Raw genomic sequence first — 24857 nt, forward strand, 5'->3', positions numbered from 1 at the left:
ATCATTACGTGATACATATTCCTCAGTAGATTTATCTTTGATTAAATCACCAAAAACTAATCTGACAAACATATAAGCATGGACTTAGGTTTTTGCATTTTGAGGCTCCTGCCAAACTATTTAGAAGCTGTCATGTATAATCTCCTGTGCCCACTGTGCACGATGGGTGACTTGAAGCAAAGACCTGCAGGACCAGGGGTTAGCAGCAATGGATTGTAAGGAGGCCCCCCTTAAAGGGTTAATCTGCCAACACCACAGTGCTTGTTTTGTCTGGTCAGTCGTCTAAAACCCAGGTAATTTACTGTTATCCAAAGTTCAGTCTTCAACTGGGAGAAAAATAGTTTAAAGTCCATTTAGTAACTTGAATGTTGATCTTCATTAACGACGACATTCCATTACTACCGGACAAACTCCATTTGCTGGTGGATATAATCATATAAATAATGCACTGCGACTGAAAGCTCCAGTAGTGTTACTAAATGACAAGAAACTGAAAAAAATACTTTTTTTATATTACAGAAATTGTTTTGGAGGAATTTTCTAAGATACTCATTAAGAAATTATTTCAGAATTGGCATCACGTGTATATTCTACTGTATAGGTGGTAGAGTTTGTGTATCTGTGTGAATGTACAGTAAACGCCAAGAAACATGAATGGTGCTTTGAAAATACTTTATTTTTTTCCTGTGTTAATACATAATTAGACATTTATATTTTCATAGAAATAGTATATACATGTGTGTTTGTGTGTGTTTGTGTGTGTACTTGTCTTTATAGTTGTGAGGGGACTATCTTAATGTGAGGATATTTTAGCTGGTCCTCACAAATTCATTGGTTTGAGTGCTCGGGTTCAATTTAATTTAGGTTTAGACATTTAGTTGTGAGCTAGGGAATGCATCGTGTCAGTGAGTGTCCTCACAACCATAGAAAGACATGAGTGTGTGCATGTGTGTGTGGGTGAGTGGGTGGGTGGGTGTGTGTGTGTGTAGGTGTACCATGGATGTGAACGTTAGCAGAGTCATGCTAGCCCTCATGAACAGGTTTTATCCCATAAACATCAAAATGGACAACACAGACATGATTGTACATAAAACACTGACTCCATTATTCTGCTGTAAATCCATGCTTCTTGGTTATTTGCTGAAACATACAGTACAAACATACGCCATAAGTATAAAAGGTCCCTTCCTTTACTATGTGTGGGGCCTTATGGGGTAAGTAGTTCAAGGTTTTCAGAAGTTACTCGTCCAGTCATCTACATTACAGGCAAACTAGTGTGAACAAAGTGCGATGACAACATGGTAACGTTCGGTTGGCACATGGAGATGGGGTGAGCAGGAGTTGGGTTTAAGGCTGAGGTTACTGAGAAACTCAAGGTGATGTTGTGGAACAAAAACAGCACAACTGGAACATTTCTTATAATTAGATCAAGTAAATCTTACACATTTATCAGTGTGCTAAACATTTATACATGTAGACATGGCCAAGCACCTGGTTGCCAAAAATCCAAGGTTGTTTCCTGCAGCAAAGAATGTTTGGTACAAGAAGCAGACATTATTTGGCCACTGTCAAATGTATTCACGTGTACTTCTAGCTCTTACTTTACACACACTTTGTTATGTCAATATCCATCCATCCATTCACCCATTATCTATTCTAACACTATCCCTTTGAGGGTTGCGGAGGGAGGTGGAGCCAATCCCAGCTGACGATTGGCCAGAGGCGCGGTACACCTTGGACAGGTCTCCGGCGTATCACGATACAGACAAACAACCATTCACTCCTACGGTCAGTTTTAGAGTCTCAAACGAACCTAATCTGCATGTCTGGACTGTGGGAGGAAGCTGGAGCACTTCTCCCAGACACAGAAATTCCACAGCGGTGACTCTCAATATTCACTCCTCCAATGATGTACTCAAATCAAGACAATGCCACTCAACTGAGAATCCTATTAACATTCAAATATCTCATCATACTGGAATTAACTTGGAGTTTTGAGATCCACAGGGTGTAATGATCTTCTCTCTCCTGTCTCTTGCAGTTTTACTCCCTCTGACTCATCTTCCCTCCCCCTCCCCTCTCTGCCTCTGTTTGTCCGTCTTTAGGATTTTCTGTCCGTCTCAGTCTCCATATTCTCACATGCCTCATTGGATGTTCACCATGAGCAGCTGTTGAGTCGCCTCCTGCAGCCTCAGATAGACAGAGACCGAGCTGTCGGAGCCAGACCCGCCTTCTGCTGCTTCCCTCAGTGTGACAGTTTGGTCCCCAGCCAGCCGGAGAATGGGCTCTGTGTGGGAGCCAGTGTTTTAAGTGAGTGTGTATGTGCACTTGGATTAGACCAGTGGAAAGTAATACCACTTGAGGTTCAGTGCTATTATAGCTTTACAGCACATTTGTACTTTTATCACCCACTATATCAGATTTACATCCCGCTGATTTTTATCCCCGTGCAACCGGTTTATTGAGAAATTTAGAACAGAACAGTTTGTGTTGATCAATCACAAGTAGCATCATAAACTTCATATAATCACAAGTCTTCTCTTTTAGTCTCTTTCTGTTTGTTTGTGTGCAGGTGGGAAGCACTTCTCTGCCTTTTTCAAAATGGTTTCTATCTAAAACAAACTCGAGTTAATGGCCAACCACAACACTGGAGTCATTTATTCATTCTACACAGGCTTTTCTTCTAATCTCTCTCTATTTCTAGTCACACGTTTTACTCCCGTTCTTACAGTTTGAGAGACTGGTGCGTGGATTCATCTAATGAGCTTTACTGCTGCCTTTGGTGGAAACCTTGAAAAAGTTTTTGATGTTTGACCACGATGTCACCATCAGTGATGTCATGATTCCCTATAGTTGTACATCATTGCAGTACAGTAAAGCGGTTACACCACAGGAAGACGGGCACAAACATTAGGGCATTTTACGTTTCTCTTATATAACTTTTTTATCATGTTATTTTGCTAATACTCTTTAGTTAACCACTTTAAACGATTTTTAAGCGACCGATAACAAAGCCCTATCCCCTAGTTACACCTGTCAAGCTAGGGAATAGTGTGAAAATGTTTTTTTAGCTTAAAAAGATACCTGTTGCTATGTCAACCAAAATAAAGCTAACCTTTTCGCCATGAGTTTCTTAAAAATGCTGTCTCTGGCCACAGAACACGATATGGAGTCTTTGAAACCTTTGTTAGAAATGGCTTTTCCAGTTGGGCTAAAGCAGTGGAACGATTCAGACTCTACGCAAAGTCAAACCTGCATGGAGCTGCTGTTAGCATCGTTGCCACTGCTAACGCGGTAGTTAACGTGGCTGCTTCTATTCCTGCATTTTTTTTTATTCCTCCAGCAAAAACAGATGGCTGATGCGAGGCAAGCTTTATTGGGTATTCTTTCCTCCATCCAATATGTTTCGTGTCAGGGATTGGCCATTAGAGGAAAAACAGACGAGGAGTCCAACTCGACCCAGTTGCTAAACTTGCGTACTCAAGATATTCCAGAGTTACGCTCATAGCTGGCTTGCAAGGAGTGCAAGTGGCTATCTCATGATATCATAAGCAAGGTGACTAAAATTATGGTCCATGACGTGCTTGAGAACGGCGAGTGAAGAAATAAAGTTTTCTCAGTAATTATGGACGATACAGCCGACATCCCAATCAATAAGCAGGTCTGTCTGTCTGCTTTCATGTTGTGACTGAAAATCTAGAGTCAGAGGAGCTTTTTCTTGGAATTTATGAGACATCCAAAACAACAGGAGACACACTTTTCCAGCTGTTTAAAGATGTCCTGATGAGAGTCTCACTACCAGTCAGTAAATGTGGGTCAAATGTGTCTGGCATAAGAACGGGTCTGCAGGCTCGCGTGCAGGAGCCCTGAGCTGCATCCACTCTGCACATCTTGTGAATTGATAACACTAATCAGAAACTCGCCAAATGAATCTCACATGGTTCCATGAGTTCACGTCAAAGAAGCACCGTCTTTGACGCCCCTGTGCCCTGATGTGCTTTACTTTGAAAGGGGCCTCCTTACAATCCATTGCTGCCAACTACAGCGCGCTAATGGATTTCCTCGAGGACAAAGGGGACACAGGAGGTAAAAGTGAATGGCCTGCTTTTACACGCTGAAAGTCATGCTGAAATTATTGAATGGAAATTGGCAGTGCTGCACTCGAAAAGAGCCAGCTGCACCTGCAGCCACCTGCAGAACCTGGAGAGCCCAACTGTTCCAAGACTGAGAAAGATTCCCCGCCGCCTGGAAGATGGAGGGGGGCTGCCACACGGCTTTCAAACACTAAAAGAAATGTACCGACAGCAGTACCTGGTTCATGAGATCATGGATAAGGCATCAACATCCCTGGATTTCAGATTTACTCCTTCTGTGTTCAAACACATGCAAGATGTTGAGGATTTTGTTACTGGAAAGCTGGACTGCAGAAACATCACGCAGCCTGTGGCTAAAACTTATTTGCGGTTCACAATTTTGCGGTTTTAGGATGAGTAATAACCGTCTTGTTTCCGCAAATATAGCGCTAGCTCAGGTAACATTAGTTACATTTACAGTTAAATCTGCAGGACATAGCCTCGAGCATTATCTTAATAGGATCCAGGACCAGCTTCCACTTAATACTAGAATATACATGCTCTATTTAAAACACAACTTGTTTAGCTGAACATGCTAACATTTGCAACTTATATTAGAGAATAGAGTCACTCTGCATTTTGGAATAGGTTAAAAAAAAACAATGAAGCCATCCACCAAACTGTTTAAATGCTGAGTATTGCTCTTAATACACTTTGATACCATATGTGCTTGTTAATAGTGTAAATAGTGCTTTTCTTCCACTCACTTTCCTTTGAGTTCTCCTCTTTTATTGATTCTTTCATTCACTCCCTCCCTCCTCCTATTTCACTCCCACTTGTTTACCAGGTCCATCCTGTCCAGTCCGAGACAAAAAGGTGATAAATGAGCAGAGGTGCGAGCGATAGGCAGCGGTCTATAGTCGGAGCAGAAAGAACGAGAGAGGAGAGCTGATGCAGAAAGGGATAGTGAGTAAGAGTGGATATAATGAGAAACAGGGGAGAGGACCGGTGAAGGGGGAAACGAGGAAGGGTGCCATGATATATGAGAAAGACAGCATTGCGACAGTGAGATAGAAAGTGAAGGGAAAAGCCATAAATGGGAGAGTGAAGGCGGCTGGAGATAGAGTGAGGAAAGAGGGAGGCTGATAAGGAGAGGGTGAAAAATGGATGGCAGGGTGAGGGATCATTGTTCTTGCAGAACTGATGACTGAGATGAGGAAAGTAATGGCTGTCTCTCTCAGCACAGGGCGGCATTTAAATACGCCAGGCAGCTTTTAAATCCAGAAAGTGCAAGCGAGTGCGTATGTGGAGCTGATTAGCAGTCATCTCAACCTGCGAGGTATTCAGACATTCACTAATTATCTCTAACTCTGCCGAGTTCAGCTCTGCAGTGTTTTTCTGTCTGACTTTCTAGTGAACCCAAATGGTGGGCAACGCTATCCGGCGGCTGGCGTCCAATATCTCTGTAATAATGTGGGTAACACAGAATAATTGAACAGGAAGCCCTGAAGAAGATAACGAGGCTTTAACTGGACTACAGTGATAACGTCCTTTACGCTCTCACATAAAACCCTTGATGAAGTGGTAACTGAGGTGACTCAGCGAGGACGCTATGATTTCTATTTTAATGCGAGGATGTCCATTTGAGCTTAAGATCTATGGCTGCAAATAACAATGATTGTATCCACTCATTAGTTTATCGTTTGGATTATGCTGCCATAATTCCATCATTTTCTTTTTGTCAACCTATGAAAACACCAAATTCTACAATGTGGTAATCTGTCTCTCAACACTTTCCGACGTCCTTACCCAGTCTGTGGCACTCACCCCAAGCCCATTTTTTCCTTTGCAGAGCAAGGTATTGTAGTTTGGAATGAATGTAACTCGAAAAGGAAGATAGCACTACATTTGTTGGGGACTACTACCAGCCGAATAATAAAACACACAATGAGCTATTATTAGAACTTTCATCGTCCTTGTACTCTACTATATATGTGTGCCATGCCACCATGAGTCTTGCTGATGTGCCCTTAGTAGTTTGCGTCGATCCCAATTTTTTTTTATGTACTTAGGCCTGACCATTCAACTTTTTCTCAAAGAAGCAGCTATTTCACATTAAGTGGGGGTAGGGCGAGTCATCGCAGGGGCTGATGGAGGAACCACCGAGAAGAGTGATGAGTATATTTTCCAGGATATTAAACTATCAGACCGCCAGACCACTATGGAGGTTGGAACACTTTTCAAATCATAGTCGTATGTGCTGACTTTTCACTGTGCCAGGTCCACTGGACATTCCTTTAACCAACTGATTGAGATACATGTTCATGTAACATTTACTGGTACTTGCAGTTGTATGGCAGTTTGATCACGTTCTCCTCTGGATATAATGTATTTTCACTCTATCCCAAGATTGTGGGATATGAGTAGAAATGGTTTACATTTCAAAACAGGGATTCAGCCACACGGCCAAATGGGACAGCTGTGTGCCTCCGCAGCCTGGCATCCCTGCTGGTCTCCAGCCAAACCACAGTGGAAACCCAAACCAAACTTGGCCCTGTATGTTCTTTTCATTAAGGAACGATGCTTTGCATATCTCCATCCTTATTCCCTGCACATCCCGCTGCAGACCACACACAGCATATGGTGCTGAATATGCAGCGCTCAACAATAACCCTCAATATGAACCTGCATAATTTTTTTTGATAACTTTCAAAGTTCAAGTGTGTTGTAAAATTTAGATTTGGAGTAAAAAAAATTACTTTGATGACCAATCCTGGCCAATCCTTCAACTTTGTCTGTATTCAGACGTCACTCAACTCAAATAAACAAAATATGGGATGCTTTGAAAGTAAAATAAATAGATGGCGTTGTATCTCCGCACTGACAGGGCTTTAAGGTTCCAGTTCCAGACAGAAAAAATAAACACATCATTTAACTGATGACAGAGAGTAAGACTCGGTGTACAGTGTCAAAATGATACCATAATCAAGACTGGGATTGTGAGGGCTCAAACAATCACAGTAGGAGGAGCACCAAATGGTGATGTGCTTATTAGAGAAACACAGACACAGAAAGACGAGGAGAGAGATGAGCTGCTACACGGAGGGCTGTGGTCAAGACAAAAAATACGAGGCTATGACGGGTGGACAGATAGAAAAAGAGAAAGTTCTTGTGTTTTTGTCGCTTGTTTTGTTGTGTGCTGACTAATACCTGGGCCTAAAGGACCAGCTGTTCCGGTGAGACAGACTACATCTCTGCCATCTCTGACCTTCAGTTGAATATACAAACAACAGACATTCATGTTTGATGATCCACTCCTGGGATTTGATGCCACTGATGAAGAGTAACCAGAACGTACGAATCAAGCAGTTCTCGTCAAGAAGAAACTCGAGTCCCCACTGGTGCCTTGACTGAAAGCCATTTCATGTTCTGTCATATCGGCCGCCCACAAAAAGTAGGCTACAGTCCAGTTTTGGGCACAACAAAGGTGAAAGTGGATTTGTCCTCTTCTGTTTCCTGTTGGACTGTTTGTAGCCTGTGATTCTTCAAGTTCACGTTTGTGTCTTTTGTATTTCAAGAGTTCTTCATTGTGTGAAGCTTCTGTGATGGTTAATCTTTTCTTCAGTGGGATGGTGTCTGACAATGGCTTTCTGTTGGTCTCAGGGTCTGGAAAAAACAATGTTCCTGCACATAATGAGGACAGCAATAGCTCAGGACAAGACTGGAAACAAAAGTTCTTATGAGTTCACCAAGCCTTTTCTACGGTGACTGAGACGTTTCACACAGCAGCATAAACGAAAAACACAAACGCAAAAGCAACAAGATTGTAAAAGACACAAAATGGAAACACAATCACAACGGAAAGTGAGCATCACCAGATGTCGACAATGAATCAAGGTTACAAGTTTGTAAGTGTCCCCCCACCCCCCCGTTCATTGTCAACATTGATTGTCGCTGACTTCCATTGTTGATGTGGCTTTTGCAGTTGTGTTGTCACTCTTGCATTCGTGTTTCCCATTAATGGTCCAATGTGAAGCGCCTTGGCCACCGCACTTTTGAACACTGGTTCTCATTTAGATGTGGGCTGTGACAGATCATAACTCTATGTAACTCTAAATCTGTTAGCTGTCCGCACTTTTTCTCTCGCTACCTTTTGCGTTTCCAGCTAAAACGACAGAGGCTAAAGTGAAATAGAAGCTCTTGTGCCCTTAAACTTGTGAATGTGTCAGTCCCGAACAGGGCTTTCTCAGGAATACCCTGCAACCCCACAAATAAACATAACAGTATTCCTATTGGTATCAAAAGTGACATTAGGTTATTACAAGGTATGGCTAGTTAGCTGGGAATTCTCATGGGATCCATTGCATAAACTTTTGCTCTTGTATTTTGGTTTTAAATCACTAAGCACCATGCAACACACAGAGTGTTGAGAACTCCATAGCTTGACAAGCCTAGTTGTGGCTGCTTTGACTAGACTGTGAAATCACAGTTCAGGGAAGAGGTTCAGCCTGCTTCTTCCTGATTACTACTTCTCCTGTCATTTCAGACCCTTCTCATCCCTCCCGCCCTGCACTGATCCCTGCTTTACCGCCTTTCATCGACCTGTAGCTCTTCCCTGGACACCTACTTACCTTTTCCCAATTCCCTAAACAGGTCTTAGATGACGGCCCATTTCCACTCATTCCCTGCCATGTTGTCTGTTGTGTTTTTCCACAGCGTAGCTTTCCAGCTTTTCTTTCATTCTTGCCTGCTTGTTTTTGATAACCTGCCTTGGGTGGATTTTGAATTTTCTTTCCTCCTTTTACCTTTATGCCTGGTTAATCCGCCTGCCCATTACTGACCACTGCTGATGCCCTAACTCCACCTACTGTCTGCCTGCAATCACTGAGCCTTTATAAAGGTGGACTGTTTCGAACTCTTACCTTCTCTTTAACCTGAGCCATGACAGCAAATGGATCAATTGGAAAAAATTGTTTAAAATGACAAACAGCATCTATCCCATCGGAAAGATTTCCATCTTATTACGAAAGACCCCATCAAATCTCGGGAAACACTTTTCTGTTCCTCACCTGTCCTGAGGTACAAGGAGTTGGTTATTGCAAGGCGATGCGGGGCTGGTCTCAGACGTTGCTGCGCAGTAGCCCCCCTTGTGGGTGCTCAGGAGTACTGCACTCTGAGGAGTTCTTGGCTTTGTCCTTGTTGTTGTTGGGCTCATTGTCTTTAATGATGTCATACTGACGACAAAACAGGGCGATCACACCTTAGAGAGAAAAGGATATTGGGATTATTTCGATTTTTTGTTAGCTGTTGAATTAAATAAGTTGTATAAAGAAATAGTTCAACATTTTGGGGAATACAGTTATATGTTTTCTTGCTGAAAGATAGATGAGATAATCAATACTACGCTTAGGCTAACCACCTGCTAGCAGTAGCTTCATTTTTACCATACAAATATAAGAGTGGGCCCAATCATCTCATTTAAGTACAGTAATATGGTAAATATAATGTATTTTCAAAAACATTGAGCGATTCCTTTAGGTATTAGAAGCTCCTGCATTTATGATATATCTTCAAATGTAGCTTTCCTTATATCTTATATTGACTGTTATTGATTTTAACATAACTGATAGAGGCTGTGAAACTCGGTCAAAAGCTACATAACAAATAAGAAACTGGAACTTGAATGGTGGAACTTTTAACGTGGATTTAAAAAATCAAGTCTTCAGAATAATGGCACGTTTAAGCAGCCATAGTTCCATGACAACGGAGATAACCTACCTACAGTATGTGGTATGACCAAAGCTTTAAAGGACATAGCATGCCATTTAACAGTTGATATGGTTCCTGGTTATGAATGTCTTAACATCTGTCAAATCGATCATAAACAGCACCTTTACCTTAAAAGCCAGCGACCTGTTTTTGCTGTCTAAATGTAATGAGCACCGCGAACTACTGTAACCGAACTACTGTAACCGCACAGTAGGCTGAACACTGGGAAGTCTTCCACACTGGCAGGGAGACCGCGCAGCGCGCTTCCCCTGGCTGTGCGAGCATTTCTCGCTGGTCAGCCCCATAGACTGTACATATAGGTCAGCCCGATTCTTCTCCTTGTTGTACTGAATGTTGGGTTCGGGGCGTAGCGACACTGCGGAGTCCTCCTGTTGGCTGTGTGGCGACAAATTCAGCTCACGAGAGCGGCGTCGCTCCCGAGCAGCTGCTGCCCAGTCCCGATCCAGACAAATGCCAGAGTGAATCGGCTGACCAGCGAGAATGCTCGCCTGAACAGCCGCGCGTGTCGCGCTCTGCCCGCAGCTGTAAACCGAGTACGGGGGAGGGGCCAGACCATGGAATCAGGTATCACAATCCAGAAGGCAATCAGTCGCCATGACGTTTCTACTTAGAGGAACTATAACGCTGTTTCCCAGTTTTGGGTTGTAGACATGCAGATACCCACATTAACTTACACTACAAAGTGAATTTGATCTATGTCCTTTAAAACATAAAGTGAACGTGACTTGGAATTTGTTCTAGAAAAATAGGAAATTTGCTCTCCAGTAATCTGAATTAGTTTTTCATTTCTCTGATTTTGTTGTATTCGTTTACATATTTAAATACAACAACACAGTTATTTCAATTACAAATAAAGGTGGGGATGATATCTACTAGTTTATTTGTTACTTCTATTCGGGCAACAGCCACCTGAGGTGTCACTAACGCAGACACGGGGAGAGCCTAGGGAGAGAGACGTGAACACAGTGAAATGTGCAGATGCAGATATGAACTTGATGTTTTGATAGTGATGTGATGTCTGCCCTCAGTCAAAAAGATTAAAAATATGGCAGAGAGGTAAGACAGATGCAGAGACAGAGATACGGAACAAGCACAAAAAAGGAGAAAGAGAATAATTCATGACAGTGGAGGAGTGTGTGGCGGGTTGAATCTGGCCCGATCAGGCTTCAGTCTTGGCTGTTGTGCTTATGTCAGCCCCTGCTCATTTCATCACCACAATACCAAAGGGCAACATGGGCTATCTCACTGTGATATCCCCCAGCAAGCCCCACAGGCCCAATTAAAAGCTGAAAAACACAATTCATCTCCTTCACTTTTAGTGTTTTTTCATCATCCAGCTCTCACTTATTCTTTTTTGAGTTTGGATTGCTCCGATTTTCACTCTTTCCCCTCACAGCTCCCTCTCCAACCCTGTTTGAATCTCACTCTCTGTCACTTGTCCTCTCACAGGTAACTGACGAGGGAAATCAAGGCCTCGCACTGTTACTATATATATATATATATACTGTCTATATGGTATAGACAGTATTTGGGCTATAATTGAATCTCATTACACTTGGTGAAGTGGGTTAGATAAGAATATTTATAGCTGTGTGCGTGTAAAACGATGCTGAGTAGACAAAAGATTATTTGCAACATGATTGAGTGGCTTAAATAAGAGAAATCCATTTTCTTTCATTTTAAAACACTATTATATGGATGATCAACTGTGTGTGTGTGTGTGTGATGATGAAAAGGTGGCCTGGTCTGCTTATGTCAAGTGTGGATAAAAATAAATACTAGGGCTGTAATCCTACTTTAAATCCACTGTTGGGTTCGGACCACGGTGTTTGAGCCACGGTTCGGTTCATACCTCGATTCTTGTATTTTTCTATGAGGGGAGGTGTAGTGGGTGCGTAAGGAAAAGTGGGGGTGGGGATTTCTGGGTTTTATTAAAACACCAACATTTGGAACAGTAAAGAGAAGGACTTTAAAGAACATGTTGGACTTTCAGTCTCCCCCACAGTCCCAACACAGGTCATTATAATCCAGTTCAAACAACGAAAAACAGATGCAATGAAAATATTCCTTTCCGTTTTAAAGCAGATAAACAAACAACTGAGGAAAGTAAACATAAAGAGAAGTGTCCCTGTCCCAGTTTACAGGGTTATGGTTTCTGCAGCTAGAGAGAAGTCAAGATGTCAAATGTTTTCCAAGTGTTTGTGAGTAAACCAGGATTTTAACAGACATTACTGACAGACTGACCTCTTCCATCCTACTCCAATTAATTACAGTTAATCAATGTCGTTAAGAAGGTAAATCTCTGAGCATCTTTAGACACCTACATGCTCCTTTATGTTGCCTTTACACATGAGAAGAGATAAGCTTCTCATAATAACAGAAGAGATCTCTAACTCTGTGTTTTGCTCCGTTACTGCATTGTATAGCTTTGAAGGGTGCCTGCTCACTCGCTTGCACTATCGTTGGCTCCCCGTTCACTTCCAACCTATGCGATCAAGGGGGAGAGTAAATGTAAATATGCTTCCTGTAGCGAAGCAAATCCACAGCGTAGATCATATACATGTTGATGCCTGTAGTCTCTCCTCAAAAATGTCTGCTTGTTGAAATTTCATCCTTGTTTTATGGTTGTCTCACTCCAGCTACTGGCTACACTGCCCCCCCCAGCTGCAGCTGTAGAGATGATGATGTCAGTCACTTCATCACTTTGGTCCAGACTGAATCATCTGATGAATGGATTTAATTGTGTGCAGACATCTGTGTCCCCCTCCCAGGGTGACCTCTAATAACTTGGGGGGTCCCAGAACCTTTCAAATCGTCTCAACATCATTTCCAAATTTTAATTTGTCCACTACTGCAAAACTAATAAAATTCCCATTAGCCTAAGCTGTGCTTTGTGTTTAGTGCTAATTAGCTAAACGTTAGCATGCCAACGCACCACAATGAGAAGCACCACTGTGCCTGAGTGGAGCATGGCGGAGAAATGATGTATCTGACTGTGCTTTAATGTGTGTTACAGGGATGTCAACATGCTGCTATTGTACGTGTACAGGATTGAAGATGATGGGAGTTTACCAGCCATAATGACATTGTAACTTGACTTGTAATGCGTTTTGTGTGTGTTAAGCTATCATTTATCGACATACTTGTCTCATACCAGTGCAATAAAGCCCCTTAGTTTGATGTTTACAGCATGAATAACACATTTGTGAAACATATATACTATAGATGACTAATCCTGTTATATTTGATCTATTTTATGTTCAAGTATGTGTGTGCTCCATGTTTTGCCGGGCTGCAAGAAGAAGAAAAGAAGAAGAACATTTTCCCTCAGGGAACAAATACTATTTGCTGATCAATTGAAAGGAGACAGATGATGCTTTTTCAGTTTTTCTGTTCTCTAGGGTGTAATATAGTTTTTTTGTGGATGTAAAAGATCTGGTAATACACATTTGCATTTGACTTGCTTATTATGGAACATCCCCTAAATAAACCAGGTAAATCGACAGCAGAGGCCAACATTTCCTTCACATGGTGGAGGCAATTGACCAATAGCAACAGTGATTGTGGTCCAGCCGGCCAATCTGGATAAGGTTCAACCTGAAATTATGTCTTTTGTGACTAAAATACATCTCAAACACAAAAACAACTCACTTTCATGTTTTTTTCTTTCTTTTACTAAAACACATTTCTGTTATTATGATAACTTCTTGCCTCTTTAAACTGTATATTTTCATCTCTTGCTTTTTGTTGATGGCTGTAAAGGATGGAAAACTGGACTTGATGTGTTGGGATCACCCTAAAATGCATACTGGCCGGCCTTGCGTCATTTCAAAAGCACTGCAGGAAACAAAGTAGTCATCATAGAGAAATGTGTGTGTGTGTGTGTGTGCATGTGTGTGTGTTTCTTAATAGCACTTCAGCCACAGAGCTCATTTTCTGCACAGATTTATAAGATCTGCAGTGATAAATGTGTGATGCTGAAGAGGAGACGAGTATTACCTGCCCACATGATGAGCACCACCACAATGATGATGAGTTCTCCGGCCCTCAGTTGGGCAGCGTGACCAAACTCCTCCATCGTCACCTCGTCTAGGGTGAAGAAGAACACACACACACACACACACACGGAGTCAGCGAAGCGCCACGGAGGACACTGCGATTCATTGTACCAGAGATCAAATGTGAAATTGCCATTTCACTGAAAGTCTGCAGGGAAAGATAAAAAGAATCAAACGAGGTGACGGGAGAGCAGAGGTGCTGCCTGGCGTAAATTCTGCACTCTGGTCAGTGTAATTAAAGCTAAGTGAGAGCAGAGGTCCGTGGAGACAGAGGGAGCTGGATCCTTACCCACTTGTCACTCAGTGTTTCTCCTGCAGCTCCAGCACAACACCAGTCACTGGGTTAAAGGTTTGAACACGACAATCTCTCTCTCTCTGATGCCAACAGCCGCTCTCATGGTGACCCCCATTTCCCTTGTCTCCCTCTTATTTAACATCAAAAAGGTTGAACTAACACAATGAAGACATACTGACACCGATGTCACTGTGCTTGCAATTGGGGCGATATCCTCTATGTGTCTCAAAGGGTGGTAGATTTAACCACCAACTCAACAAATCTCTACAACTTTAAAGAAGTCTGTATGCTAAAGAGGCTTAATGGTTTCTTTTATTTTGAAGTTTGATCAGTTTAATGTAGACGTGATGCTACAGAAAGGGTTTCCCCCCATGTCCAGTCTCTTCAGGACTTTGTTGTCGGTGTCTGGACGAGTCAGGGGCGACGCTGCTTGCTCCCAGGACTCCTGTTGCCATGGTGATCCGTCTGTGCTGAGCTGATGCCTCCAGCCTGACAGAGAGGGGAGTTATACTGTAATAATTTGGTGATAGCAGTTTACATGTTTCTGCAGTGAGGACGTTTTTTTTCTGATTCACACCGACATGGTTGGGTATCACCTGAAGCTGTAGAATGACGTCTACTGTACATCTCTCTGTATCAAGGCTGCCACTGTCCCTTCATGAGGTTATCACCAGAGCAGCTGAATGCTTGCCTAGGTCAGTTAATGTACAGGTAGGAGCATGTGTTTCATTCTCAAATATCAACTACTGTTTCTTTTCCTAGATAAAATGAAAAGCTACAATGGCACTCAGTATAACAAATACATCTACCATGACCTATGATTGTCTTTTTTTCACTTTCTTTGACATTGAGAGACAGGTTTTTTCAATTCATGGATGCAAACGACAAACATCTGACATTTTTCAGAAATTGTCATCTATGAGTGGGTGGAATTTGGTGCCGATCCAAGGCCCCGTGCCTCCACCATGTTTTGTACAAATCAGCTCAGCAAATTGTGTGTACCACCTGAGGCAATCCTGGGTCAGCAGCACCATTTATCCTGATAACATGTGCTTGAGACTTGCGTTGATGATGCCACACAGCAGACATCCAAACCACTGGGTAACATTATGGGGAAATGGGAGGGTGTGATAGGCTCTCCCAGCATAGTTTCCAGCATACTCCAGATGTCTGCCCAACTAATGTGTCTATTCATGGTACCATCCAAATGGCGGTCCTGGGATTCTGCTTTAATGTGCTGTAGCTTGATGACTTTGCTTTGATCAGTCTTTGCCAGGATCCCTGCAAGTCGCTGCTTGGCTGGTTTCCCCATCTGTCTGTAAGACAGGTCTGCAGTGTACTGCCCCCTCCAGGCGTGGGAGTGGCTTGTGGCCAGCCGTGGAATGGGCTGTCCTCCAGCGACAAAGATGGTCTCGTTTTACCGCACTCCTTTCCTTATTATTGCTTAAGGAGCCCTGTCGTGCATTGAGGAATGCTTGCACCATCGTCCAAGCTCCTCCGGGAAGGATCCTCTTGCTTGATGGTAGTTTGATGCCCCTACAACCTGTCCGCCCCCCTCTGAGGATTACTTTAAAAGCTATATATTAATAACTGACATAAAACATTACACCTCATTGCTTGCCAACAAGGATTTTCCTACATTATGGAAACTTCAGAGCATTCAGGGCTTTTGAAGTTTTTGCCGTTTATACACATGAGCTACAGACAGACAGGACAGACAAGGAAATCCAGGCAGACAGGAGGAAAGATAAACAGACAAACGGACAGAGATAAAAACACAGGGAGGTCGTGTGTGGTGTTTACATTGCACCTGCAGATAGTAAATGGTGTCAGGCTGATTAATATCCGCTTCGAGGGGAAGGGAAGCAGTAATGGCTGAGAGATTTAATCAGGCCGCCTAATGAATTCTTCCACAAACACACACAGATACACACAGGGAACTTCTATCAAAGTCGAAGCAAACAAAACGAGTCCGCCCCTCAACACCAGTACAAATTGTCCCACTAAACACCTAAGTCACATGCCCTCACATCCACGGCAAATCATTTCTGTCTAACACTGAAAATCTAATTTTTCCTCAGACATTTGAAAACATCAGCAAGCAGGGTTTCTGTGTTAGTAATTCAATTATACGTTGAATCACTATAGCTTAGCACAGTTAACTAGGAACAGCAGGTCAAACTGGCTCTTGTGTTATAAAAGCCCTTTTCCTGACTATTACATCTGCTGGGATGTATTGTATTCCCCCACTCTATGTAAGCTGGTCCTAGATCTGCCAGCTACATTTCTGCCTACAAAATCCACACACATCTAGAAACAATAAGCCTGTTTATGTCTATCTGTCTGAAATAAAAGAGATATATTATTTCCGAATTTGAAAATGTGCCCCAGTTTTCTTTGTAAACAGCAATATGGTATGTGCTGGGCAAATAGGGAAGGTTTGCTGTTGCAGACAAAGATGTAAGACACAAAAATGGCCCTTTACTTCTGAAAATGTATCTGGATTGTTGCTTTTAAACGTGCACTGCATGCCTGAAATGTTCTTTCCGTCACCTGAAGGATCTGCATGTGTGAACCCAAATGTTTGAATCAGTGGATCCAGACACTAAATGGACTTTACCCTACCAGCGCCCTGCTTCACAGTGTGTGTGATGTCGGATAAAGTCGATAGTGTGAATAGAGCAGGTCATTGTCTGGAGAATTCACAGCGTGTTGATGACATAGCCGTCCTCTCTCCTGCAGTGCCTTTGAATGGTGCTGATCTCCAGAAACTATCCTCGCCTAGTATTTCCTCTCAGTCAGAACACACTGTCCACTTTTGCACAGCATGTGTGCAAGGTCAACTCCAGACAAAATCCAGGCCTGATACTCTGATGTTCACAAATCTGCTTTCAGACTTTTACATTTTTGAACTTTTTAGACTTTCTCCAGAGGGGCTGTACGAGAGAACACCAATGTCCCAGTCAGTTGCTGAGGACATTCTCAGGAACTTTTCCTGCCATTACCCTAGTAAAATCTCCCAAATATGTCTGAGTAAGCCCATGTGAGAATACAGCAGGTTTTTGTCCAGAAAATTCAAAGCAGGCAAGTGCGAGTGAAATGTTAACGTGTGAAAAAAACAATAAGAATACAAATATCGCAGGATCAAGAGGTCTCGTACACGTAAAAGACGCAGGCAAAGATGGACACTTGGAAAGGCGACGAGATTCAAGAGCTTTAGGTGATAAGGGTTGAAGTCGTTGTTGATGTGATGTCAACACAAACATGTGATTTACGCAGTGTAACTTATACGTCATGTCCTACCTCCTTCATGTTCTACCCCTCGCCTGAACTTTTTCCTGTTGCTGTGAACGTGCCTCACCCGGACAATCTCCTGCTCCGTTCATCACATGTGAAAAGCAAACTTGTGTCTGAAAGGTTCACATCTAAAGTCACTTGTTAAGATGTATGATGTAAGTCCACCCTCCCCTCACATGGACCAAAAGCTCCCACATGCAGGGTGATTCCAGGGAACACGCTGCTCCCTAACGTCCCCTCGTCCCTCTCTTATCAACTCGCTGCTGATGAGCATTTAACTGCTCTTGCCGCTGTAACTGGGTCGGACGTGATAAAATTGGAAGTGCTGCAAGCGGCTCTAGATGACAGCAGCCTCTGAATGTGAGATTGAGAACAATGCATTGCATGGGAGGAGCGGGGTTTTTTCACAAAGATTGGTATTTCTGTATTTTATTTCATTGTCCCAATGAAGCATTAACAGAACATTACTCCTCTGATGTGATACTGTTTCTGCCACTAACATTTCTTTATGCATGGACCTGTTTGAGTAGACCCATTTGTGCAATGGAAAACACAAATGCAAAAGCCACAACACAACTGCAAAGCCTTAGTCGTAACCACAAAAGCCACACAACGGAAACACAACCACAACGGAAGTGAGAAACAATGGATGTTGACACTGAAATGAGCAGAGTTACTTACTGTGGTCAAGTGGATGGTGAAAAAACCAAGGCAAACCAATCGCCACTTCAAACTCGATGCTTGTCTTTTTGTGGCGTTACGGTAAAGGTGCTTGGAGCGCCCAACAAGGGAGAACACAACTGCTTTTATGTGATCATTTTCTGTGTGTAGGTCAGAACCTGTGCATTAATCAACTCTGCTTGTGTTCATTGTCAACATTGTTGCTCACTTCCATTGTCGTTGTGTTTCTGTTGTGTGGCTTCTGTGGTTTGTTTTGTGGCTTTTTTAATTAAGTTGTAACTTTTGCAGTTGTCTTGTGGTTTTTGCATTCGTATCGTCCACTAATGAGCTAGTGTGAGTCTCGACCCCCGTATGTGTGTCTCATCAAGGGGAAGAAACAAGCAGAATGTTAGAGTACTCTGTGCGAGTGCTGCTGGGTTCATGCATGAGTGCTTCTGTGTGCTTTTATACTTACTTTTATTTACTCTTGCATATATTGCATATTAATGATCTACCTACAGTATGTGTGTGTGTGTGTGTGTGTGTGTGTGTGTGTGTGTGTGTGTGTGTGTGTGTGTGTGTGTGTGTGTGTGTGTGTGTTTTTAACAGAGGTCGAAACTGTGTGTGTAAAATTGACACTCATGCAGGCGCAGTACGTGTTGTCGACCCTCACCTGGACTCTTGGACGCCATCTTCTCCGACTCTTTGGGCGTCCTGAAGAGAACGGGCTGACTGGGGGGGCTGCTGCCTCCCATGCTGATGCTCTGGACGTGGACGATGTACTCGGTGTCCTCATCAAGATCCCACAGTGCGCAGGAGCGTGTGGTGGTGTTCACCTCCTGGATGAACCTCAGCATGCGTACGTCCTTCTTCTGCAGACGAGGGGGCGAGAGCAGAGAAGCAGAGAAATCAGGGCCAGGAGGTTCAGTGTAATGTGATACTCTATTGATCCCTGCAGGGAAGTTCTTTTTTTCATTTTGGCACCACTACAGCTGAGAACTCACAGGTCAGGGTTAAATGATGCATCGGGTCGCTGTCTGATTTTTTTAAACCGTAGATTATAGAGGGTTTGATTTTGCCTGGTTCAGATGTTTTTCCAACATGTCAAGAACACAAATTCGAGGGGAACAACAAAAGGGTTATATACTTGTTAGCAGAAAATCAATGGATGAATACTTAATCAAAGATTCCTGGTGCTACAGTCAAACCGCACACCAACCCTCATGAAAAACTTCCCTCTGGTTAAGGCTGATGGTGCAAATGCAAACACGTCTTCATGGTCAGCGGTCAAGAAAAAGCTGCAATGAAGCCTCGAGGGGGTTTTACTTGCAATATAATTAAGCCTAAAGAAACATAATGCTTCTCTCTACTTGGAATGTACATTATTATTCAGCTAGGACTTGCTTGCTCAGGTTAATTTGTTCCTGCTAGAGCAAGGGGAAGTCTCCTCAGGGACATTTTTATTTACTAGCCAATTAAAAAGGGAATTTCTTAACCCATTAAAACTGCATGTGGACAAAATCTACCTTTGAAATGCATCTGAAAGTGCATATTTACTTGACCGCAGAAATGTAACTTTACTTTTTTTGTTTATTTATGAATGTCAATGGGTTTTTGATTCTGACACTGTCGACTCTCCCTCAAATAAGAAACAGCCTATACTTGGTTCGTTTTGGCAAATTGGCACCATTAAAAGTAGGTCAGATTAGCTATGAAACATTCCTATTGGATGTGGAAACGAGTATCACTGGAAAACTGTGATTCGATGATTCTCTTTCAAGGTCTGGATTTATAAGGAGCGTATATTTTATGCATTCTACCAGGATTTAAGGATGCTTATTTGCTATGGATGTGAAAAATTATGATATTCTCAGAAACAGTAAGTCACACTGGATCTGAAAATATGTGCATCACATCAGTGGGTTAATATTGGACTGAGTAAAGACTCCAAGAGAGACTTAAGAGGGAAATTACACCAATCAAGCACTAAGGGTTTGAAAGTACCTTAATTGCCATCATAAGCTGTGTGGCACGCCACCGCTGCTGCTGCAGCTTTTGACCATGTGGGCAAGTGGGCTATTGAACACGCCAGGCTACGAAAACTGGACTAACCCTGTGGTGTTTACACATCTGTCCATTTTCACCTCACAGAATGAGAACCTGTGATGTCCGAAGTTGTCACTTTTCCTCTGCACACACTCACATGAAGGACACAACACACACACACACACACACACACACACACACACACACACACACACACACACACACACACACACACACACACACACAAGTACCTGCTGGGTGATGGCGAATCCAATAACGGGGTCTCCCTCCAAGATTTCCCACGTGACCACGGCGGAATTGACCTCAAGCTCTCTGATGGTCACATTGAGCGGAGCTGACAGCAGGGGGTCTGACACACACACACACACACACACACACACACACACACACACACACACACACACACACACACACACACACGCAGCATGGCCACAGGAAACAATATAGATGAGACAGGTCATTAACATTTTGTCTTTATGCCTTGTCATACACACAGTGGTTGAACACACATCTTGCCCGCTCCAACACTCGCTCTCTCTTTGAACTTCTCCTCCACCCACAGATTAATCTTCCTCCTTTCATTAATACAAGGCCTAATTAACAACACGCAGGTCTGCTGGTGTTTCTCTTTCACATCTGTCTTTGTCTAAGTCTCTCTCTCTCTCTCTCTCTCTCTCTCTCTCACTCACTCACTCACTCACACACACACACTGATTACCATTTCGCATTTTCCAATCTTTACCTTTTCCTCTCTTCTCTATCCTCTCTCTCCCACTCACGTCTCATTAAATCGTGACTCATGAGGATGTATTTATTATGCCAATAAATGTTACATCCTAGTCGGCCATGCATTTATTTGGTTGGAGATTATCTGTGATGGATTAAATTATAGTCTTGTTTAATTTTCTTCCCCCCCTTAAGCACAGGGTGGAGAAAAACCTGCTAATGTGAATGTCTGTATATCAAGGTCTGACTCTGATGTTGCTGTTACAAGTCAGGCTCAAGGGAAATATCCTGCTCCCTTCTTTATAAATGCTAATTAAAATACACACTTTTCTTCCAGCTTTACCAGTTTTACTGCTTGTTTTGTTTCGTGCCTGAAAGCAGCTATTATCAGCATTTTTATTAGGGTTGAGTGATAATAAGGTAGCACTGTATCCTGGGGTACAAAGAAATGACGTGCAACTGAGTGTTTCACATAAAAAAAAGACAAAATCAACATTAAAATCTCACGTGGAAATTATTAAAATCTGCTCTAAGGAGCGTGTAGCATCTTTTAACACACTGTTTTGCTTTTCAGGCCAATAACTCTTACTGCTCTCACCAGCATCTTTAGGAGGACAAATTGGAAGATGGACAAATGTGACTACCTTGTGTGCATTTAGCAAGTGTAGAGCCAATACTTCCCTTAGGAGTTGGAGGAGACCAAAGCAGAGTTAATAAACGAATAGTGGATTTAAACAAATCCTGGGAATTCTGCTGTTGCTCCAGATATTAGCTGTAAGCAATTTCAACTTCAGAAGGTGGTTATATGTCATGAACACATTTACTTGTTGAAGATTTGACTGCTTGCTATTGGATAAGGACAATACAAAAAAGTAGTTTAACGATAACACAGATAAAGAAGGGTCAAAAAGGCATAGAACCTTGTTCCATACTCTCCCACTGACAAATTCAAAATACTCCTACACATTACTGCTTAGCTGATTTAGTGTCATTACCCAGTCTGCACAGCTTGCTGGTTTAGTCCATTTTGTGCAAACAAAGCAAAACAGTCAGCTAGTTCAGCCGACTATCAGACTAATCAGAACGAATCAGTGTATTTTTAACAAGGTGTCTGGCCTTGCTTATACATTATGCATGTTTTAATTTCCTTACTTCCAATGGTACTTCAATCTTCAAAGAAAAAAACACAAGTTATCAAGTTTAAGAGGTTTGTTAGCCATTTTAGTCTAGTGGTTGTAAGGCTGTAGCTAATACCTTTGTGTAGAGTTGAGCAACAAAGCACTTTATTTCCTTTATTTCTTATGAACGCTCTTTTTTATTTGGAAGAGGAAAATTGATCTACTCCATCTTACAAAAGTAATTGAGTCTCCCCTTAGTCCTGATCTTCTGTCCACTCATCTCCAGCTGTAACCCTCCCCACTCTGTTTTAAAGTGTGTGTTACAGTACCGAGCTCTATTTTTTTCTCGATGTTTGCCCACCAGATTACCAGTAGAAAGTGCAGTCTGTCACCTTAAGCAAATTAGACTCATTGTCTCACACGTGGGCAAATATTGAACCATCCAGCTCGAGAGTCGTTTGAGGAGTCAAACGATGGTGTATCAGGGAGAAGAAGGAGCTCTCTGTGTCTCTGTGTTCTCTCCTACACAATCATCAGAACCCAGCAGAGAAAACTGGAGTGTTGCATAGTGCTGGCGAGATTAATATTTTGGTGGGCGACACACTCTCAGTGGCTCCCAACGGCTCTGTGTGTGTGTGTGTGTGTAGATGCAGAGTAGATGTATCAAACGTGTGTGATACATAGTCACAGCTCGGTGTTTGACTAGCTGTTTCCCCACTATTTATCTTCCAGCTCTCACACGCCCACAGAGAAACCATACGAGATTGAACAGGGATTCCCATCCATTCTTGGGCTGTTTGCTGCCAGAGAAAAGATTCCAGACGCTGGCTGCAGCCTCACCAAATTCCCTCTTAAAACTACATTCATCTTCAGCCTCAGGAAGCCAAATATATCAAATCCCTGCAGGCTGAGATAAATCCACCAAGATCTTATCAGCAGGATTTGGGCTTTACAAAGGACTATCTGTCATCTCTCAGCTTATCATCCAGATGCAATGTAACTCTGTAGGATGTGAGATCTCCCGCATGAAATGAATGTTCCACTGGCACGTAAACTGCCGCAGGTTAAAAATATGCAATATCATGAAAGATAGATGAGGTGCTACAGTATATCCAACATGCATGATATATGATGATTAGAGCTATGCAGCATATATAGGGCTCTGAACAGAATTACGCATTGTTGTTTAATCTCATTTCAGGACACTGATGGATGCTGGATGCTCACGTTTTAAGCCATGGACATGCAATTAATGGATGTGGCAAATGACTATTTCCTTAATCAACTGATAATTAAAAAAGTGTGAATAATGAATAATGATGCTTAGCAAGATTTTCCAGAGGCCAATGTGACATATTTAAACGTCTTGTTTTGTCAAATCAAGAGTCTAAAACGATAAAAGATGTTCAGTTTACTATTATATAGTAATAATAATAGGAAACCTGGCAAATTGTTGTGGTTCTGACCATCGCTTATGAAATTAATTTCCTCGGAGTTCCAGCTGTAACACCTACGTGGTGTTTAATTGAAGTCTGAAGTGCTCCTGTACTATCAGTAATCTTTAAAAATATAAATAAACTATTTACTTACTTAAAATAATAACGATAAATATGAAAATTTGTTCGGGATTTTGATTTTTTACGCTATTTACAAGTAGACAATGTGCTTGAACATGGAAAAATATATTCAATGATGTGTGGCTTTGAATCAAAGCTATAGAGCAAACAGTAAACAAGGACTAACTTAACTGTGCACCTTACTGAGTCAGGAATTGAGCAGGGATATCGGACATATAACCGGCCCCTGTGTGTAAACTGTGGCCCCCCCCTTTATGGCCCCTGATTTAGACAAATCCTAGATCCGCCACTGAATTGAGAGCACATTTTTTTGCCAGTATATTTCCAGAAGAGAAAGTCAGAACTTTCTTGAGCCAATCACACAAAAAGCTGATCCCTCCCACGTCGAAAATAATACTAATTTCTAGAAATATGCTCCAAACAACAGGAAGAAAACCTTGTTTTTAATCAAGTCTCGATACTTAATTGTACCAAGACTAGACCTACCTGTGTCAGCCATGTTTGTTATTGCCTAATTGTGTCATCTGATGCAGATGTTGATGCACAAAGCAACACGGATGCAAACACATCCCGAACAAGGTGTCACGCCAGGTGCTTTTCCAAAGGGACCTGCTCTACTCTGCACTGTACATGCACCGCATCCTCACCACTACACAGCAGCCTGTGCTCACCCGGCTACTGACACACCCGTCGTGCTTTGTTTACTCGCGACCATCCCTCATCAACCTGTGGTGGTTAAAGAAAACCACTCACCGGCATTGACGGAGGACGCGGAGAGGAAGCCCAGCAGGAGCAGCAGCACCGCCGCAGACGAGACTGGTGTGGCCATCCTCCTCCTGCTTCTTCTAGCGGGGCTTCACATCCTGCGCGGCCCATCTAGAGCATCCCATCCGACGGGAGGGAGGGAGCGAGCATCCCGGTCTGTGCGTCGGGACTTGTTGTGCCGGAGACCAGCGCTCACCTGAACTTGGACGCTGCAGCAGAAGCGCAACACTGGCCACGGGAGGAGGGAGGGGAGTGTGTGTGTGTGTGGATGGTGTGAGAATGTGTGTGTGTGTGGGTTGGGGAGGCGGGTGGTGTTCCGATACCGTGACTCGGTGCAGGTGGTGCACGCCACCGGTGGACTGTGAGTCCGGCAGCTGGTGACGGAGCGGCGGCGTGCGGGGGCTCTGTCTGCGCGCAGGGGTGAGCGGAGC

The 24857-nt window shown here is 42.8% G+C and overlaps 1 protein-coding gene across 2 annotated transcripts; it reads right to left on the minus strand.

The window, feature by feature from the left end:
• Positions 1 to 655: 655 nt before the first annotated feature.
• fndc5b (fibronectin type III domain containing 5b) lies at positions 656 to 24857 on the minus strand. Of its 2 annotated transcripts, none has more exons than XM_035181997.2 (6): positions 24415 to 24857; positions 20471 to 20589; positions 18847 to 19045; positions 13863 to 13952; positions 9143 to 9333; positions 656 to 7739 (listed from the first exon to the last, which is right to left on the minus strand). In XM_035181997.2, the coding sequence occupies exons 1-5, from the start codon at positions 24488 to 24490 to the stop codon at positions 9194 to 9196; spliced, it is 624 nt and encodes a 207-aa protein (XP_035037888.2). In that variant the 5' UTR covers positions 24491 to 24857; the 3' UTR covers positions 656 to 7739; positions 9143 to 9193. The 2 variants fall into 2 exon arrangements, with proteins under 2 accessions (XP_035037888.2, XP_047200016.1); XM_047344060.1 differs by having other exon boundaries at positions 656 to 7757.

This window comes from Hippoglossus stenolepis, chromosome 17 (assembly GCF_022539355.2).
Source record: "Hippoglossus stenolepis isolate QCI-W04-F060 chromosome 17, HSTE1.2, whole genome shotgun sequence".
Taxonomy (NCBI): Eukaryota; Metazoa; Chordata; class Actinopteri; order Pleuronectiformes; family Pleuronectidae; genus Hippoglossus; species Hippoglossus stenolepis.

Bases quoted from the DNA above. Each gene is read 5' to 3' on its own strand.
- fndc5b (XM_035181997.2), bottom strand. From the start codon at position 24,490: ATGGCCACACCAGTCTCGTCTGCGGCGGTGCTGCTGCTCCTGCTGGGC. The intron at 19,046-20,470 runs GTACTTGTGTGT...CCTCGTCTGCAG, and splicing joins GATTCGCCATCACCCAGCAG to AAGAAGGACGTACGCATGCT. The intron at 13,953-18,846 runs GTGAGGGTCGAC...TCTTCACCCTAG, and splicing joins GATGGCGTCCAAGAGTCCAG to ACGAGGTGACGATGGAGGAG.